The 19,236-nt window shown below is 40.4% G+C and overlaps 4 protein-coding genes across 5 annotated transcripts in view; 2 read left to right on the forward strand and 2 right to left on the reverse strand.

Annotated features, from left to right (window-relative positions):
- Positions 1-64: 64 nt before the first annotated feature.
- LOC105392765 (39S ribosomal protein L34, mitochondrial) lies at positions 65-657 on the forward strand. The gene is made up of 2 exons (XM_011564444.3): positions 65-215; positions 319-657. Exons 1-2 carry the CDS (start codon positions 178-180, stop codon positions 551-553), a joined length of 273 nt encoding a protein of 90 aa, XP_011562746.3. The 5' UTR covers positions 65-177; the 3' UTR covers positions 554-657.
- Positions 658-1,200: 543 nt separating this feature from the next.
- LOC105396310 (solute carrier family 25 member 46-A) lies at positions 1,201-4,031 on the reverse strand. The gene is made up of 7 exons (XM_038115879.2): positions 3,720-4,031; positions 3,499-3,596; positions 3,084-3,262; positions 2,828-2,884; positions 2,529-2,744; positions 1,956-2,160; positions 1,201-1,682 (listed from the first exon to the last, which is right to left on the reverse strand). Exons 1-7 carry the CDS (start codon positions 3,889-3,891, stop codon positions 1,395-1,397), a joined length of 1,215 nt encoding a protein of 404 aa, XP_037971807.2. The 5' UTR covers positions 3,892-4,031; the 3' UTR covers positions 1,201-1,394.
- Positions 4,032-4,181: 150 nt separating this feature from the next.
- Positions 4,182-13,146, forward strand: LOC105396311. 2 transcript variants are annotated; one of them, XM_048628414.1, is made up of 13 exons: positions 4,182-4,371; positions 4,442-4,593; positions 4,819-5,036; positions 5,483-5,638; positions 6,070-6,190; positions 6,528-6,630; positions 6,990-7,116; positions 7,789-7,908; positions 9,180-9,291; positions 9,535-9,765; positions 10,456-10,577; positions 11,411-11,542; positions 12,797-13,146. In XM_048628414.1, the coding sequence occupies exons 1-13, from the start codon at positions 4,326-4,328 to the stop codon at positions 12,879-12,881; spliced, it is 1,725 nt and encodes a 574-aa protein (XP_048484371.1). In that variant the 5' UTR covers positions 4,182-4,325; the 3' UTR covers positions 12,882-13,146. The 2 variants fall into 2 exon arrangements, with proteins under 2 accessions (XP_048484371.1, XP_048484373.1); XM_048628416.1 differs by having other exon boundaries at positions 5,483-5,626.
- A 1,252-nt stretch (positions 13,147-14,398) lies between these two features.
- LOC105392778 (voltage-dependent calcium channel subunit alpha-2/delta-3) overlaps positions 14,399-19,236 on the reverse strand; it is a 28,582-nt gene continuing 23,744 nt past the window's right edge. Inside the window, exons 21-29 of the mRNA XM_048628670.1 lie at positions 18,332-18,525; positions 17,649-17,786; positions 17,012-17,272; positions 16,628-16,724; positions 16,372-16,538; positions 15,853-16,014; positions 15,438-15,593; positions 14,918-15,043; positions 14,399-14,588 (exon numbers count right to left, since the gene is read on the reverse strand). Of these exons, the coding sequence (XP_048484627.1) occupies positions 14,469-14,588; positions 14,918-15,043; positions 15,438-15,593; positions 15,853-16,014; positions 16,372-16,538; positions 16,628-16,724; positions 17,012-17,272; positions 17,649-17,786; positions 18,332-18,525 (1,421 nt within the window). The 3' untranslated portion in view covers positions 14,399-14,468. The remainder of the gene's footprint in view (positions 14,589-14,917; positions 15,044-15,437; positions 15,594-15,852; positions 16,015-16,371; positions 16,539-16,627; positions 16,725-17,011; positions 17,273-17,648; positions 17,787-18,331; positions 18,526-19,236) is intronic.

Consider the following 19,236-nt stretch of genomic DNA (forward strand, 5'->3'; position numbering starts at 1 on the left):
ACCAATCACCAACATAGACCATTCCATCACCTGTCAAACTTAATCGATCTGTCACTGTCATTTATGTACTCAACTCGCGTCAAAGTCGTGATTGTTTCGATTTCGATTCGATAATTCACTTTATAATATTTTTCCACACTTTATTGTTTGTTAACTCGTTCTGCTGCTACCTTCAAAATGTCTTTACTATTTAGAGTTGCATTAAAACCCCTAAAGTAAGTACCTATAAAGACCAACTTAAAGTTCATAACCTATATGTGTGATTATTTAAAGATCTATCTGTGATTTACTTATAAATTTTTTAAACATATTTTTCAGTGTTATTACGCGATCCCTGCAGACTATAACATCAGGTACCTCTAGTACATCTCTAGTGAAGACGGAGTTACCACTCTTTACCTCCATAAGAAATAAAGTTCGTTGTTACTTTCCTCGTCCAAATGAAGTGAGAAGAGTTCGCAGACATGGATGGCAAACTAAGATTTCTACTCCCAATGGCCGTAGACAAATCATGAGAAGAATACTGAAAGGAAAATTTGTGTTAACTCATTAAATAATTAATCCATAGTAAAAATTTAGTTTAGGGCTGTTATTGTATTATTGTTTTGCCATTGTCAATATATTCATTGTGTAAATAAATAAGACTTTGGTCACAAATACATAAGTTTCATTCTTCATCTCACCCTGGCTATTCACAGTCATGGAATTTCTATATGCAGCCACATATTCATATAACCCCCTCTGCATAGTATTCAGTTCATGTTAACTATTAGCATATTAGTCTATGACTATACTGAGAAGGTCTACTTGTGATTTTAGCATGATTCTAGGCGAGCAGACAAATATGTAGGTTATTTCTGATAACTGCTGAACTGTAAATTTCTGTACTCATTCAAATAGTAGGCATTACAGGCAGACTTAGCACCCAACTGTTTTTGTTATTCTTATGCATACAACAATACTTACTTACTCAATGTTCTTACACACATACTTGTGATTCTTGTGAATTTATATATTTAATATTGTTCGTACATTAAAATACAGTTCAAATTTAAATTAGCCTTAGATCTTAGTATAGGGTCTAAGTAGGTATAATAATGAATTATATTGTGTTATTCAATTTATTGCTGATTTGTTTCTGACCTTCTGAAATTCAGTCGAAAAATGGCTGCTTGGGTACTGGTAAAAATACCTCAATATTATTCAAATGCAATCGATTTTATTAAACACTAGTTAAACTTACAAAATCATCATCACTTTTGGTAACATACGAGTACATTTTATTAATAACAGATATTGCAATATGTGAGTGCCAACTAAATGATTGTGACTACTTGAGTTTCCCAATCAATTTACTCTTATATATAAATAAAAATACTACCTAGCCATAGGATTTAATTGAACAGGTACTTCTGTTGCAGCTGCCCAGAGTCATCTGAGCCAGTTGGTGATTTGGCTGGTTTCAGTAAATTCGATACTTCGCAAACCACCCAAGTAGTCAGTTTGATAATTGCTATGTGAGCAGCGAGCTGTAGCACTAGGGCACCAAAACCTTTGTACAGGCCGGCGGTGCCTTCCTTGGCTACTATTGTGGTGTAGCAGTCCACAAAACCTTCGTAGCCGGAGAGGATAGGGATCACTGATGCACCTGTGTCTAGGTTGTCAATGATTGTTCTTGTGCCCTGTAATGAATGTGAAAAGATATTATTGGTAACATGGATTGCATATTTACATAGATACAATTTCGAAAATGTGAAAGTTATTATCATATAAAAAACTTATGATTTGCATTGACATTTAGCGTAATTCGAAGATTTGTACAATGTGATCTGCATAAAAGTTACACACTTATCTTACAATAGTAAAAAACATTAAAGAACAAACTTAATTTAAATTGCTCGTTTGGGCGCCATTAGAACAAACTCAAAACCTGACTCAAAATATTATTATCATACCTGAATATGCAGCCTATGTATGATAGTCTCGACAGGGTAGAACATGACTTCCATGGCTACAAAGGCGAAGATGTTGGCCTTGAGCTGGATGTCCTCGAGCAGCGGGTTGGCCTGCTTGGGGTAGTGCAGGTACGGGTCGCTGAGCTCGTGCCGGTGCCGCTGCTTGAAGCGCAGGCACTTCACTGTTATGCAGCGAAGGGTTATGCTGGAAGGGAAGTGATACATTAGGGTTAATAAAATTATGAAATGATAAGAAGGATATATATAATATTATTATTGTTAGTTGGGTCAATGAGAAGGGACCTGCTACAATGTATATCATGGCTTAGCTGAAGTCGCATATAACAAAAAAGAAAAGCTGTCACCTGAAGCATATTTTTGTTAATTTGTGAATGCACATTATACACTTTATCTCTTTGGTGAACCTTTGACCCATTATTTCATTTAATTTATTGGTGATTTATTTATAAATGACTACTCAGCCATTCTTTAATAAAAGGTTAAAAATAGGCAATTAATAAAAAAAAGTAATTAAACCCTAGACAAGTAGGGAACAAACTTGAAACAACTTACTGTAAAATATACTTAGAGATGCTGAGGGCAACTGTGGGCATGACGATGGCCCATATGGGCAGCATGCGGCCGCGGCTGGGCTTGCCCCACTCCAGCAGCCGAACCATGCCATCTCGGAACACGTCGAACAGCGCTGGCTTGTCACTCGCTATGTCACTCTGCACCGTTTCCACTAAACTGGCTGAGTAGAATGGCGTTATTAATGCCACACTTATACTGGAAATATGATTGTTTGTGTTAGTAAAATGTTAATAGTAAATGGAAAATAAATTATAAATTATGGTGAAGTGAAATCTTACCATTTAAGTGAAATGTGCTGGAAGAATTGCAAAACCGATTCGCACTTCCCAATCTCCCTGAAAAAATTACAAAGGGTATTGTTATAATATCATGATTATTCAAATCCATTTCAATTTATATTGCGCTTTAAGATATAACATATAATATAACATACTCCTACAACTTTTACCAACATGCAACAGCTAACAACTATTTTTGATGATTGGGTTGCTATAAAAGAACTTTTATAAATAATAATTTACATTAGCCACTTACTTAGGCCAACCAGTGCCCTTGGACACAGCATCTTCAACAGCCAAGTTGAGTCCCTTCACAATGCAGGTGGAGCCGATGCCCTTCCACAGTGTGGTGAGGTCCTGCCGCCGGTGCAGCCGTGCCACCACCGGCAGCAGCGTGTACGGCACTATGTGGTAGTTCTTCAGACCATTGTGCACCTGAAACAGATACATTGGTTAACAGTTAGATAAAAATATTTGCTACAGTGTTCTCTTATGACAAGAAACACTCTTATTTTCAATTCCTTCACACATTCTACATAACTTACAATACAACACAGTATTATCAGGAAAGAGACAGAAAATACAGTTTCAGTTCTGTTCAGAAGACAATAGACACCGTTAATCACTGTTATATTCACTATTATCCATAAGTTAACATTGGGATAACAAACCTGACACTGTCTTCGAAGCACAATAAATGGATGACTCAGTAAGTTTTCAGTTATAAGACTTGCAACACTAATTGCTGTCGTGACATAAGCACTGTTGTCTGAAACAGAATGATACACAATTTTATAATTACTGTTTTTTTGGGTAAATACAGTAAAACTGATGTTCACATATTTATATTGATTAGTAATAATTTCAGTACAATTTTAATTTTAAGACTAACCATCTTCCACCAAATCATCCATTACCAACGGCGGACCCTGGTACTCCTCAGTAACAGGCGTGTGGTATCCATATATTTGCTGATAGCGACTATCGTACAAATCATTGGTTTCCCTGTTTGGGTCCAGACCGTATGGCCGGTTATAACCCGATATATCTCCAAAACCAGCCATTGTAGGATAACTAGCACATCATTTGGAACACTATGAAAAACTGCTAAGCACTTAGGTTGTTTAAATTAAGACTTTCAAATGAAAATTATGAAAAATCTTTGGAAAATTATACAAAAAATCTCGCACAATATTTTACAAGAGTTTGACAATTGGCAGATTGACTGACATTCATCCAACATCAAATTAGTCTATGAACGTCAAAATGACAGTTAACAGAGTAGCGTTCACCTTTCAATGAAAGAGAGGGGCGGCGCGCAATGCAAGGCAAAAGCAACCTTCTAGCAGTTGCGCTAGATTCCTTTCACGCATGATCAGTTTTATCCCTGTTCTTTGTGAAACTGTGTAATATTTCTAGGGAATATCGATTATAAATAATAGAGAGGGATTCTCTTAAATTATGTTGCCCTTTAAACTTTGACGAGCCCGCTAAAGAGATGTTGGGGAAGATAGTGTTTCTGTTTTCGACCTCCTTTATTTGTAGTAAGTATAGCTTTTGTGGACTAGTTTGTGTTTGGTGGGAATGTTTCTATTAAAAGGTGGCCTTTCACAGGAGTAGTAGGTCAGGGTGAGTGCACGGACGTCCGCGGCCGGCTGATCTCCCACGGCCACCACTACGTGCCGGGGCCTGACACCTGCACCCTCTGCATCTGTGACAATGGACAGGCAAAAGTGTGTAAAGCAGTCCTGTGCTCACCACCACAGGTCAGTCCATTCTTTCATTTATTTTACTTTAGAATCCATATAATGCTTCAGTTATTCAAGATATACTATAATTTCCTGTCTGACCTTGATTCATAAACAGTTTTCCATTTTACATGTTTGTTATAAAGTTCTGCTTTATTTGGCAAAAATATGATATAAAATATTTATTTTAACATTTTCTGAACATATTACACTTATAAAACTATTACCTATTGTATTTTACAGGATTGCCGCTCATTTCGAGTGGGAAACACCTGCTGTGAGTTCATCTGTCTGGATGATGTGGTGAAGCCGGCTGATGGAGCTGAAGCCAACATGCGACTGGCTGCGGGGGGAGCAGCAGCCGTGGTCCTCGCCACCGTCGCCCTGGTGGTCTACCGAGTGCGGAGACAGAAGAGGAGGAGACCCAACCACTCCGATGAACGCAGTTTGACCAGTATTGGGTAAGTTGCATTCTATTAGAAAAATATTTGAAATGTTGTACAAGTGCATAAGTTAGATTGTCAGTTCTTTTAAACAAGTGCAATGTTTGCTTCAACAATTTTTTACCTATATGATGCTGTCTTCATTTATTTAGGTTTGTTTTGTTGACTTATGTTTCTGTTGTGTATTTTATAATTTTTTTATATTTTCTATGTTTGTACATGATTGTTCGCCTATGCCATGACTAAAATAAAATGCTAAAATTAATAAAGCAGCAATAGTCATAAAGCAACATTTGCAACTATGAATGTTTTTGATATTGTAATATTTTAATCAGAAAGTGGTTCATGATTTTGAAGTCATATTTATATCCATCAAAGCTTTATCAATAAGCTACATAAGAAGCATAACTAAGCAAATATTTCCTGGCATAATCACATACTTATATGCTATCTCTCTCCCCCAGCTACATAAGCGGCAGTATGGCGTACGTGGGCGGCTCGTGCGAGACAGGGATGGCGGGATGGAAGCCCTCCAACTACATGCCGCGCGGCGAGGCCCCGCCCCCCTACGACGAGGCTGTCGCACAGTCGCGCGCAGAAACCATGAGGTACCATCTTATGCAAGTACCCAAATTTATATTTACACTTGTTGCGTTTGTGTGAAAGTAGTTTTTGTAGATTTTATGTGATTGATCGAGTGAAAATTTATCCACGTAAATCATTTGCATCCTAATGCTTCACGTAGCCAGCTATAATATGTTTTACTAACACAGATAATTAAATAATAAGAAAATGGCAACCATTACATAAGTAGGGTTGGAAGGAGTATTCATAAGGGCAAGATAGCAAGAGTCCGACTTGTTTTTCTTTTCTTTATCTGCCTATATAAAGGCTTATCGTACTCTTTAAATTATAGATCGTATGAAAACTTTGTATCGTTTGCTAGTCTTAGCAGGTGCACATAGACATGTATGAATTCGTCTAAACTAAAACAAGTTCCTAAATCTCATGCAACTACAAGTGTAATAAGTGTAACAATGTATTTGGTCAGGATGGGCGAGGCGCAGTTCCACCGCTCGTACCCCGCCACGGTGGACACGATGGTGCGCGCCGACGACTCCCTGCAGTGCCCCGGACACGGGTACGCGAACATCGCACGCCCTCCCACTCAGGTGAGCGAACTAAAACAACATATTTCTATGTGTAGCCACAGAATAATAACTAGAAACTAAGTATAGCTTTAGGGGTTTTCACCGTTGTAGAAGGATTGGAGACAGCTTGTCGTCATTCACATACTAAGGTACAGTTGATACGTCACATGTATCCTATTTTTGGTGTAGAGACTTTTAATGTTACCTTGCTGGAAAAAGGCCTTCAAAAGAATTGATAGTCCTCAAGTATTTATTACAGAATCATTTTTTACCCTTTGGATTTGAATTTACTATTTGTGCATGATACCTATTAACTTTTTATACATGTAGTTAATACACCAGTATGTTTTGTTCGCAGATGGCGAACCCCCAGAACTGCTACAACGCGCCGCTACTGCAGACCGTTCACCAGCCCGAGTCCCGCGAGCCCATGGTCTACCACCACATCCCGCCGCCCAACGGTATGCTAGCAGAATGGTGTAAAAATGACTTGAATTTCTGCTACTGCAGATTTTTCACTCAAAAGAGTATTTAAAATTTAAACATATCCTCGATAACGCTACATAAAGGTGAATTTCCGCAGTAATTTCATGCTCAACAGTCGCTTTTTAAACTATAATTAGTAAAACATGAGCCCTATGACATTTGATTGTCAGAACCATTATGCCAGGTAAATATAAAGTTAGGTTTTCCCTTGAAAACGAACAAATGTAAAATAAAAACAAATGACAATCCATACAGGATTTGACAGCTGTCAAAGGACTCGTACTGTAATTTACAAAGTATAAGTGAATTAACACCCTTCTTCCTATACTTGCAGACGCGAGCTACGGCGGGCTCCGGCTGGCGGGGTCGCTGGGCGCCATCAGCGGCCGCGGGCTGAGCCTGCTGCCGCGCGCCGGGCCCGAGCGCCGCGCGCCGCCCGCCTACACGCACCACCACGACATGTAGGTTACATTGACTTATACAGCAGGGTGTTGCAAAAAGAGTATACTTAGCTAATTTTGAAATTCTGATTGCATTTTTGGACTTAGATATACCATGCTGCATATGTAGGTTTCGGCTTAGTATACCCTTACACACAGAGGACCGTCTTCATGGCTTTCAAAGAAATATGACTCCATCTGATAAATAATAAGATTCGCGTTCCAGCCGCACACGTTTTTATTTACTTTCCTAAAAAAATATTTTTGTGGAATTTTAATTCACTGTACTACGGTTCATAATAAGTTATACGTGGTTATAAACATTGAAAGAGAAGCCAACTTAGGGTTGCCTTGGTTGGCAGTACCTAACTACTTCTTACGCCATCTAGCATACAGCACCCCAACATAATAACTAGTAACTAGACGCAGAGTGGCACAGTCAAGTCGTTAATACTTATACTGTCGGCTTGTGAGTGACGTCCCTTGCGGCTACACGCACTTACCTGCCTACCGGCTATAGCTATACATCATTGTACAGTACAATACAGTTTAGATAACTTATTAGATTATCTTGTCTTTGATCATTGTTTGTGTATCCGATCACATTGGTGGAGACAAATATCATATCCATCATATCATGGTGTCGATCATATCATACATCTGGTGTCTTACAATGTGTTGTGGTAATTCCAGGCACCGCACGATCCCGCGCATCGCCACCGACTCTACTCTCGACGCGGGTCCGTTCCACCGCGCCGAGCGCTCGCTGCACAACGAGGTGCGCCGCTCCTTCCACAAGCCCAGCGACACCAGGTCAGTACACAGGAGAAGTAGAGAAGTAGCTTGTCCATGGTAGCTATTCTCATCATCATCAGGTCCTGGGGTTCTAATCAGGGACATAGGGTTCGAAGTGTAGATTTCCACTCTGATCGGTCCTGTGCCACGCCTTCGACTTCGTCCCAGCCATAGCTATTCTAAAGGCAGAAATTCAAATTTTAACGCTGTCAAACTATAGATTTTGCTAGCAAAAAATTACATTTACGGGAACGCTCGGGTCGAATTTTAATTAAAGAAATTAAGGTTTTGACAGCTGTAATATTTGAGTTACTGCCTTCAGAATCGACATAAATGATTAATTACCTGCTGGCAAGCGTGGTGGACTAGGCCTAAAACCCTTCCTTCATTGGTAGTAGAAGTGAGGACGTGATGGGTTGTGATGGTGTGATGGCTATAAAAAGCTTAAGAAATAAATATAATTAAAAATACACTTACGAGCTTTAAAAAAGTCTTACAAAATGACGACACATAATAACGCAATTTTTTTAAAACATTGCATTTAGAATGTTTTTAAAATGTGGTCAAAATATTTACGTTTTTATTTGGTATTCAGAAGCGCTGTTAAATGTACTTCAATTACTTTTGCAGTTTTTAGGGTTCCGTAGCCAAAATGGCAAAAACGGAACCCTTATAGTTTCGTCATGTCCGTCTGTCCGTCTGTCCGTCTGTCACAGCCGATTTGCTCGGAAACTATAAGTACTACAGTGATGAAATTTGATGGGAATATGTGTTGTATGAACCGCTACAAAAATATGACACTAAATAGTAAAAAAAAGAATTGGGGGTGGGGCCCCCCATACATGTAACTGAGGGATGAAATTTTTTTTTTCGATGTACATACCCGTGTGGGGTATCAATGGAAAGATCTTTTAAAATGATATAAAGTTTTCTAAAAAACATTTTTCTTAAAGTGAACGGTTTTTGAGATATCAGCTCTCAAAGTCGTAAAAAGTATGTCCCCCCCCCTCTATTTTTATAACTACGGGGTATAAAATTCTAAAAAAAATAGAGGTGATGCATGCTAATTAACTCTTTCAACGATTTTTGGTTTGATCAAAGTATCTCTTATAGTTTTTGAGATAGGTTGATTTAACTGTAATTTTGCTGCTACGGAACCCTTTGTGCGCGAGCCCGACTCGCACTTGGCCGGTTTTTTTTCCTTTAGTGTTCCGTCTTAATTTGGTGCTATTGTCAATGAAACGTTTTCTCTGCCCATGAGAGTATTATTATATGTCGAATGTTTACAGGACGGGTCTGGCGGGCGCGGGGCGCAGCGTGCCGCGCGGGCTCAACCTCACCGAGGTCGTCAGGGTCGAGCCCAGCACTTCGGAGCTGCATAATTCTAATGCGCGTTTGCAGGTTTGTGTTTTTTATTTGTGGATATCTGTCGCTGGCTTTATTTTATAAATAAGAACAATAAGATAAGCCTCAAAATCATCTATCACTCATTCGATAGACGAGTCTAACAGACATAGTCTACGTTTGTGCAGCATCATTATATGAGTTCATCAACACTGACAGATCGTCCAGCATATCAAAAGTATCTAAATGTAAAAACCTGTAAACCTAAATTTTAATATACAAAATGTTGTTTCCAAACAGAACATAAGCCGGTCGCGCATCCACAGCGAAGAGCACACGGTCAGCACGGAAGCGCGCCCGCTGGCCCGGTCCGGGAACATTTCCGGGAACGCCCTCGGGAACGCTCTAGGGAACGCTCCCGGGAACGTTCCCAAGATGAACACGCCGCTCATGGAGCGCTGCAAGAGCGACAAGCGGCTGAGCGTCGCGCCCGAGCCGCCGCAGAATACGCTGCCGCTCACTGTTGATAAGGTAATTTTGTTTATATATTTAAGATTGTCATCTTAATTCGCTTTCATTTTTTTTCATAATAATCGTCGGTTATTATGTGTCGGATTTGCCAACAAATTTCACCATTATTATCCCAATAAAATATAATGTTAGCTTATTCAATCTGTGCAAATAGTGCTTGAAATGATAGTAGGATCTATATTTATCTGGTTATATGATATGATGCGCCCTAAAGTCCCTATGCCGTATGTAGGTAGGTATATGATGTAATGCAACATCTGTACCGCCAGGTGTCACGATCATTATTATCAGCCCGTAATTGTCTACTGTTCCCCACATGCCTCACCCAAGGAGCGCCACAACACTCTGTCTTCATCATTCAGAGAGCTATATTTGTTCGAAATCTTGTGGCTCAAATCTGTAGCTAGAGCCAGTCTTGTGTTATTCCCAAATATTACATCCTAACTAATATTATAAATGCGAAAGTAACTGTGTCTGTCTGTCTGTCTGTCTGTCTGTTACTCTTTCACGCCAAAACTACTGAACGGATTTGAATGAAATTTGGTATGCATATGGTATAGACCCTGGGAAAGAACATAGGCTACTTTTTATCCCGGAATTCCCACGGGAAAACTTTTTAAGGCGAAGCGAAGCTCGCGGGAACAGCTAGTGTTAAATAAATCTGTAACATAACAACCCCTTCCGTTTCAGCCGTCGTGCGAGTGCAGCTACTCGGAGGCGGCGGGCGGCGCGGGGGAGGCGGAGGGGGAAGGGGAGGGGGAGGACGACTACCGCGCCGAGTGCCAGAACTGCAAGTCCGCCAGCAGCTCCAGGTAACTACCTACCAGTGCCAGTCCGAGGATAATATTAAATCCGCTTTCCCATATAGGTATCTTCTACTGATAAACAACCTACGGGTGGTGCTCTCTGCAATGAGTTGACTGGCGGTTGTATGAAGCGCTCGGAAAATATTGCATTTGCTATAGTGTTCTACGATCAAATGTTCCAATGTAGCGCAGCTTAGGAGCGCTCAAAAGAATTTAATTAAGTTTAACGGTGATCGAGCGCTCGACATATTAAAAAGGCAGCTGTTGTATTGACATCGAGCGCTCGAGCGAGAAGGGAGCGGGTGAGTGCAGCTACTCGGAGGCGGCGGGCGGCGCGGGGGAGGCGTAGGGGGAGGACGACTACCGCGCCGAGTGCCAGAACTGCAAGTCTGCTAGCAGCTCCAGGTGATTACCAACTAATAACTGTGGCTTAAAGATGGTGTCCATGTTTATACATTCGTAGTTCGAATGGCCATAGGGTGTGATTGTGTCTCATACATGGTGTCCATGTTTATATATTCGTCTTGGGATGGTCATAGGGCCTAAGATCCTTACTTTTGCGGCGTTAGTATACAGTTACTACCACGAATTAACACTCTAAAAGTGGCGCCTTCTGTAAATAGCTTTGATAGAACTAGGTTTTTTATTGTAAGGTACGTACGTACATAGGAAAATTCTTCCCAAACTGAAATTTATTTCATCCCACAAATTTCAGCTATATAGACCAAAACCCAGCAGCCGACCGACGCTAATCTGACTGGCAAATCCAATCACCACGGCGTGTGTGTTATTCGACAACAACATAAGAATATGATTTTAACAAATGTTTGTACCACCAGATGGGTCCTAGAAGAAGGTTGGACGGAGGAGGCGGAAGAGGAAGGCACTCAGACGCTGCAGCGCCGCGCGCCGCCGCCCGCGCCGCCGCCCGTCGCCGCCGCCACGCTGCCGCAGCCCGCTACACGACCCAGGTACTTATACCATACATACATACAGCTGCATAAGTAGTTATAAATACACTTTGTACCTGGTCAATCTGAAACTGCCTCCTATCAATTCATTGAAACATTGACGGTTCGTCAGTTTGACAAGGCACAGAAGTGTATAGCTACTTATGCAGCTAACTGTAGGTACATAATACATATTAATTAGAAAAAAAAATAGCACCCCGTATATGTCGTCAATGTGATAAATGTTACAATGTAGGTAGTTTCTTTGGTGTGATCACCCGTCCAGCCCCCGTATTATGTAACTCCGAGTGGGGTTGTTTGGTATAAAATGGCTGACAACTTAGAGCATTATTAATTAATAACTTTTTACTGACTTATCTGATTTCACAAACGTTTATGTTTAATGTAACGATATATTGGTAGGCTTCTTGCATATTTCTTTCACTAAGGTGTTTTCGGTTAATAAGTCTCTAAGTTGATACCAATTATCACCGGTTGCTAACTCTCAAAAAGTTACAAAATACGGGGGCTGTAATTAAAAACCACTCTTACTACTATTCTATCAAGACCTATGAAGAAATGCCGGCCGGTCTCGCTCGCTGTATTTTTTGTGATCGTATGTAAGTAGGTAGAATACTTTTGCTTATATGGCTTATATCTAATTATATTGTATGACTACGTTAATTATTACCTAAAAATAACTTGTATGGTACATTAAAATCGCTTCACACACAAACTTTTGAAGGCTTATGTGGTGTTGTATATTGTTAAATATGTACCTAAATGTGTTTGTTAATAAATAAATAAATATGGTCACGTCTGTCTCCCAGAAGTGTAGGCAGAGACTATGGACCTCCACGTGCCTGGCATACTTCTTTCGCTTCCTCTACATTCATAAGTCTCCTCATAATAATGTGGCTTTTCTTGAGTATGTCGCCTACCAGTGGGAACAAGGATGATTTTATACTGTGGGTTAAGTTCCGCCACTTTTGTGTAAAAGATGAGTGAATGGATTTTGAAACTATTGTCGAGTTTTTGGCTCGCTTTTCTCTCTTCTTACCTGAAGGGGATTAGTTTGTAAAGTATCGTGTGTGCTTGTGACATGGTAGCTACAAAAATGATAGTGTCATTTGTTTTTATTTCTTTATTATTTGTGGATTCAATATGACACATTTTACAGAGATGAATTTAATTCCAAATTTGTGCGACTGCGAGCCACTATTGTAATTTTTCTCCAAACGAAAAATCCGATTTTAATGGTGTTTTTGGTTACAGTCGTAACGCCATGGGCCCACCATCCAACTGGGAGAACTGGTTCAACACTATCCCCGACTCCGACTCCGAATCAGAAGAAGAATAGACAAATGCAACACACAACCCACCGTGTGCAAGCCAAGTGATATCTTTCTCTATTATCATTCCTAATTTATTGTTTTTGATTAATTTTATTCAAGTTTAAGTGCACAAAGTAATGTTACAAAAAATGCATTGATATAAAAGTTGTAAGCCTCTTGTAGATATTGTAATAATAAATAGGAATTTTGGTCAGAGATTTTAGATGACCATACTGCCGAATAAGGAGACTTCTAAATACCCCTATACTCGACTAATCAGAGTAGTTTCATCAACAATTTATATTTAACTTTCGTCGGGAATGGGGGACATTTCAGCTCAATTCTACTTATATAGAGTATTCTATTTTCTTGGTAAATTGTTAGAAATATGAGGCTTACAACTATTAATAAGTGCGGGATGGTTATATTTTTATATGTTTTATTTTTTATATTATTTTACACATATAATGTGTCGGTGTTATAGACCAGAGTGTGGGAAAAAGGTAGTATCATAATATTACGTCATGTTGATAATTTTATTTAGTGAACTGAAGATTCAGCTCTCTTTTTTAGCGTAAGGTGAAATTAGCAAAAAAAGTTATTTTAAATATCTACTTCTCAATTATAAATCTATATTTATGGCAGAATGTTTATGTAGCTGTATAATATGCTATATGTAAATTTGTGTAAAAATGAGGCTGACGCTGTAGAAACTAAACTTATTTTCCGCCTAAAAATATAGCATGTTCGCTCCAATTTTACCTACCCATCATTTTAACGCAACGTTTTCTGAAAGTTGAAGTTAAGGTCTCGTTCCACTGCTTTAAATAATGAAATTGCTGTAAGTGTTGCTTCAAAATCAGTTACAATATTTTATACACTAAGGGTGGGTTGCACCATTTAACTTTAACTATTACAAACGTCAAATCCCTTGACGAGAGAGATCAATCTTCAAGAGATTTGACGTTTGTAATAGTTAAAGTTAAATGGTGCAACCCACCCTTACATCATATACTTGCATATTTTGTTTAAATTAGGGAAAACATTTATTTACACTTTACTAATGAACTACCTTTTTCATCTCTGCTTTAATTTTAATTGTGTTTGTGGTTACTTTAAGTATCTACTACTAACTGAAGTATTATTATAAATATTAGTGTAAAATACGTGTAAGACCAAAGAATCTGTAATTATTTCCTGTTGAGCGTTAGCCGTGGTTTCTCTGTAATTCTGTACCTGTACCTATGTAGAGATATTATGCTACAGTTTAAATAAACAAATATGGACGGCAACCATTATTTTAATTAATTCCTAAATATTTTTCCGTTTTTAGCAGGCGTATTGATTGACACGCAATATTGAGATTCAATTGTTTTTAAATATATTTTTTATTGTAACATTACCTACATATTGTGGCAGATCATCTTAGATTACGGGAAATCTCGTAGGCATAAAATTATCGTAAATTCATTTGATATTATATCTTATTCATTAAATAGTAGGTATATTTTCTAAAAAAAATCAACAGATTTATCTTTTTTTCAAACAAGATTTCATCAATTAAGGTACACTTGCACGGGCAGCATAAAGCTTTAAAGCCTATGTAATAGCTCTTAGAAACATAACAACATTATTGATATAAAGACAACATAAAACATAGGAATGCTATGTCTGTGCGCATTTTTTTTCGGTTTATCTGGAACCCAAGGTCCGCACTGTCTGTACCCCTTTTCCTGAAACAAAAATGCATGTTTTTATACTGGATTCCCAACGTCGGGTGACATCGTCACACATTTCTATATTTATTAGGTATGTATGTACACTGTTATCTCACTGTTATACATAAAGCTTGTCTCCACTCCCATTTATCTCTAACGCGGAGCTTGTCAAGACGTTGGAAGTTGGGCTTTGTTCTGCAATCGATGATGAAGGTCACAACATAATAACATACCTACACATAATAATATGATGAATCCCGCGGAAAAACTCTTACAGGCGAAGCGCAACTTGCGCTAATCTAGTAGACTAATTACCTACATAGGTAGGTATTGCTCAGTATCACCTGTTGGTAATCATGCGGGAAGCACTTGACGGAGGGCGGGCGGCCCAGCAGCGGCGTGCGGTCCCGCCAGCACGCCAGCCGGCTCGCCGAGTGGTTGAGGGCGCGGATCTCGTCGGGCATCTTCACCTGGAATGAACGGATGGACTAGTGTGTAAAGCTATCGTAACTCTGTGGCACACAAAACTCTAGTTTGACCAATGTTTTAAGTAAGGAAGTTGGTAACTTAAAATTAATAAGATATGACGCGGAGTACCTACGCTGAGCTGTAGGTACCATGGCTGCACCCACTTTTATGTGGTGTCCAATGTCCAATGAATATGCGTTTAAACATCCTTCAGCCACATTCAAACCCAGTAACAAGGTAATGTCCGAGTATAGACAAGTAGTCATATTCCTTGTGTCCGTTTAAGCTGGCTTCCCACGCCCTGATTTCTCACTGGTCAGACCGCGCCACCATAGACAAAATATGTAACCTACAGTAGCCTGATGTCCCAGATTATCCTTCAAATAGAGTGCTCACCAGTCCATTAACGAGCGGGTCCGGAACCGGTCGTCCCTTGTACGGGCAGGGCAGGTAGACGGCCAACAGCAGCAGGTTGGTGCCGGGCACCGCCGCGCCCGCCAGCGGCCAGTCGCAGATGTGTACTAGACGCAACATCCTGTATATGTACCTATAGATACCTCATCATCATCAGCCAATGATTATCCACTGCTGGACGTAGGCCTCTCCCAAGGAGCGCCACAACATTCGGTCCTCGGCCTTCCTCATTCAGCCACTACCGGCTACCCGCCTAAGGTCGTCGGTCCAGCAGGCAGGAGGGCGTCCCACGCTGGGTTTGCCTGTTCGTGGTTTCCACTCGAGAACTCGTCTACCCCAACGGTAATCGGTTCGGTTAGATACCTCAATTACCCACATAACCCTCCACATAGCTCACCAGTCCATTAACGAGCGGGTCCGGAACGGGTCTTCCCTTGTACGGGCAGGGCAGGTAGACGGCCAGCAGCAGCAGGTTGGTGCCGGGCACCGCCGCGCCCGCCAGCGGCCAGTCGCAGATGTGGACCGGACGCTTGAGGGCGGCCAGGGATTGCGGCGTGTTCTGGGGATTTGGAGAATAGGCTGGTAAGAATATCGGTTAGAGATATATGTAAGTATATAATTATAAGTACTTAGAATATCAAAAATCCTGGCAGTTATACCTAGATATAAAGCCGGCTCATACTAATACTAACTAAGCATAACTCATACTGACTTTAAATTACTGTAATTCTTTTATGGTGCAGACACTTACAGCCTACAAAAGTGAATTTTTGGATGGATGTGTCTTACTCTTTCAGGGGATAACGGCTGAAACTCTGGGAATCCAGAGTTTCAGCGTTCAGATGAAGACCCTTTAAGACGAAGCTAAGGTTGTGCAAAAAGCTTATTTTAGGATTAAAATCAGGTTCACACCAACCTGAAACTCGTACAATGGCCGGGACCTGTCGCATGCCTGAAACCTGCTTCGGTTCACGATCACTCTTTCGTCGAAAAGTCGCTCAAACTTCTCTCGCTCGTAGTCTTTCTTTAGCTTGTCTCTCCGCTTCTTCTTTTCTTTTTCCGTGTCTGCTTTCGCTTCATTTACTGAAAAAAGCAATAAAGTTTATATCTGTATATAGGTATATTTATATGAAGGTACTTATGTATTACATGTTTAAAAAACTGGAACTTACCAAGTCCAACAAACGCAAAGGCCGTCACTAATACACTCGTGAAGCTCGTAAGAAGCTTGGCTGTTCTCCATACGGCATGTATCATGGATGGGATTATCTGTAATAATAGTAATAATAGTACATGAGATAATTATAATTCATACAATAAAATACAATATAACTTTATTGAAAAAAACACAAAATAAATTACCTACGTTACAAGTAAGTTTAAGCACAATGGGCGGCCTTATACTTAAAAGCGATCTCTTCCAGGCAACCTTTGGGTGAATGAAAGAAATAACTCATTCATATTCATAACTAACCTTACTACTACTAACTATAAGTACTTACAGGAAGATATACCCATCCCCACCGATATTTATATCCTCCTTAGAAACTTACAGCCGAACCAGAGACAACAATGCTCTCATCTTCCGGCGGGAAGCAGACCGCCTGGTAGTCATGCAGCCAGTCGAGCTTGAACACGGAGGCGTTGAGCAGAGCCGCCATGGCCATGGGGTACAACGTGGCGAGGTGCTCCCGCGTCTCCGCGGAGTGCGCGGGGTCGCCGCCCGCCAGCACCCAGCCGCCCTCGTCCACCACCACGCACGCCCAGTCCTCGCCGTCGCACGTCGGCTCGCATTTGTCTTCGTCTTCTTCGTTGCACTGCGGATGGATTTGAATTTCATCGTCATTAATAGCCAACAACCTTCTGCTGCTCGACATGATCCTCCCAAGCTCACCATTCTCTGACTTATTTTAATCGTATCGGTGACAAACTCAACAAGAGCTAGATTTGATGACCCTTTTTATGTAAAATATGTTTAGAATTAAAAAGCAAATACCTATTACAGAGGATGTATGACCAAATCCACCAGTTATACAAATATGTTCCCCTACGTGTTACATATTTGTATAACTAGAACTTACCAAGTCCAACGAACGCAAAGGCCGTCACTAATACACTAGTGAAGCTCGTTATAAGCTTGGCTGTTCTCCATACGGCATGTATCAAGGATGGGAGTATGACCCTTAGACTTACGGGGAAGTCAGTAGTAGTGGAGACGAAGTCCTCGAAGTGTTCGGGGTAGAAGTGGTAGCCGGCCACGCCGATGATGCCGCCGCCCTGCGAGTGCGCCAGCGTGCGCGCCGCCGTCAGCCACTCGTAGCGGATACCCAACTATTAATGGAAAATAAATTAAGGTTGGTTGAAGAGTTACATAACGAAATATAAGAAGATACAATACCAAAAAAATAGTACTTACTTTATTTGAACGTAAACATATTATTATTATAGCATAATTATTACTTCCTCTCACTAACTAAAAAAAAAATTAACAGAATAGAATACGAGTCTTTTTTCCAGGTTTTGTAAATGATACGACTAAGTATAGGTATTTCATGTGAACAAACTCGATATGGTACTGTTCACTGATGTAGAGACCACAATCGTTTTATGCTTGCTGTAGGTAGAGAGCTGCTCTCGAAAGTGGCTTCTTGACCATGCTAACTCGCTCGCCAAGACCGTTCATGGCTATTACTGTCTTTAGACACGGAAGAGTGTCTCATATTTACTGCTTCAAGCTACAGATCTACTCACAGGCGTCGGCTTCTCATAAATAAGCATTGTGTATGTTGCGGATAGATGCGACGTTCAGAGGGTCCGTTCACGTCTGTTACTGTCTATAGTTATAGTCATGGAAGAGTGTCTCGTATTCTACTCACAGGAGGCGGTTTCTCATAAGCGTTGTGCATGTGTCGCACGGGAGTGACGGGAGCATGGATCACGAGCGTGTCGGGGCTGTGCGCGGCGCGGCGGTACCACGGCTCGGAGGGCCCGCGCGGCCATGCTGACCCGTCTGGCGGGTCCGGGTGCCCGATCGTCGCGTGGTAGAGCTGCCAGCGGGTTAGACCGCTCTCTGTTGGGGAAAGGTGAAGGAAAAAAAACATGTCAATCATAGCATTAGCTCTTTGAATGACCAATAGGTACCAATTATCATTGCACCTTTAATTTTTCTAATGTACCTAATGGTCGATTTTATATAGGTAGTCTAAGCTGGTTATTATTTGAGCGAGCGATATTTATAAATCTACGATAAGTATATTCTTGTTAATTTATATAAGGATAAAGAGATAAAAATATAAATACTTTTAACTCAACTTGCTACGAAAATCTCGTAGCAGTTTGTGCTACGAATTCGGAGCCCTAGTGTTAGCGCGTTGAACTCTTTTGTATGTAAAAATTATCGGTACCGGATGCGACTTCTTCAGGTGAAAAATAAGATAGATACTCACATAATTTACTGCTGCAAAAAGGGTATACTAAGCCGAAACCGACATATGCAGCATGGTATATCTAAGCCGGAAAATTAAATCAAAACTAAATATACCAGAAGGCTTATACTTATACTCAAGTTTTTTTGACATTTGCTTATAGCAGGCCTATAGGTCTCCCGTAACTTTTTATGAATAAGGGTGGATTCGACCAACGTCGAGTAACTTTTTACTCACGAGTAAACTAGCAGTTACTCGCGAGTAAGCCGATTTTGCATTCTACCAAACCCGAAACCAAGATAAGCTTATCCCAAGAATAAAATGTTATACCGCCAAAATTGACCGTGTAACGAGCT

The sequence above is a fragment of the Plutella xylostella genome, chromosome 21 (assembly GCF_932276165.1).
Source record: "Plutella xylostella chromosome 21, ilPluXylo3.1, whole genome shotgun sequence".
Lineage (NCBI taxonomy): Eukaryota > Metazoa > Arthropoda > Insecta > Lepidoptera > Plutellidae > Plutella > Plutella xylostella.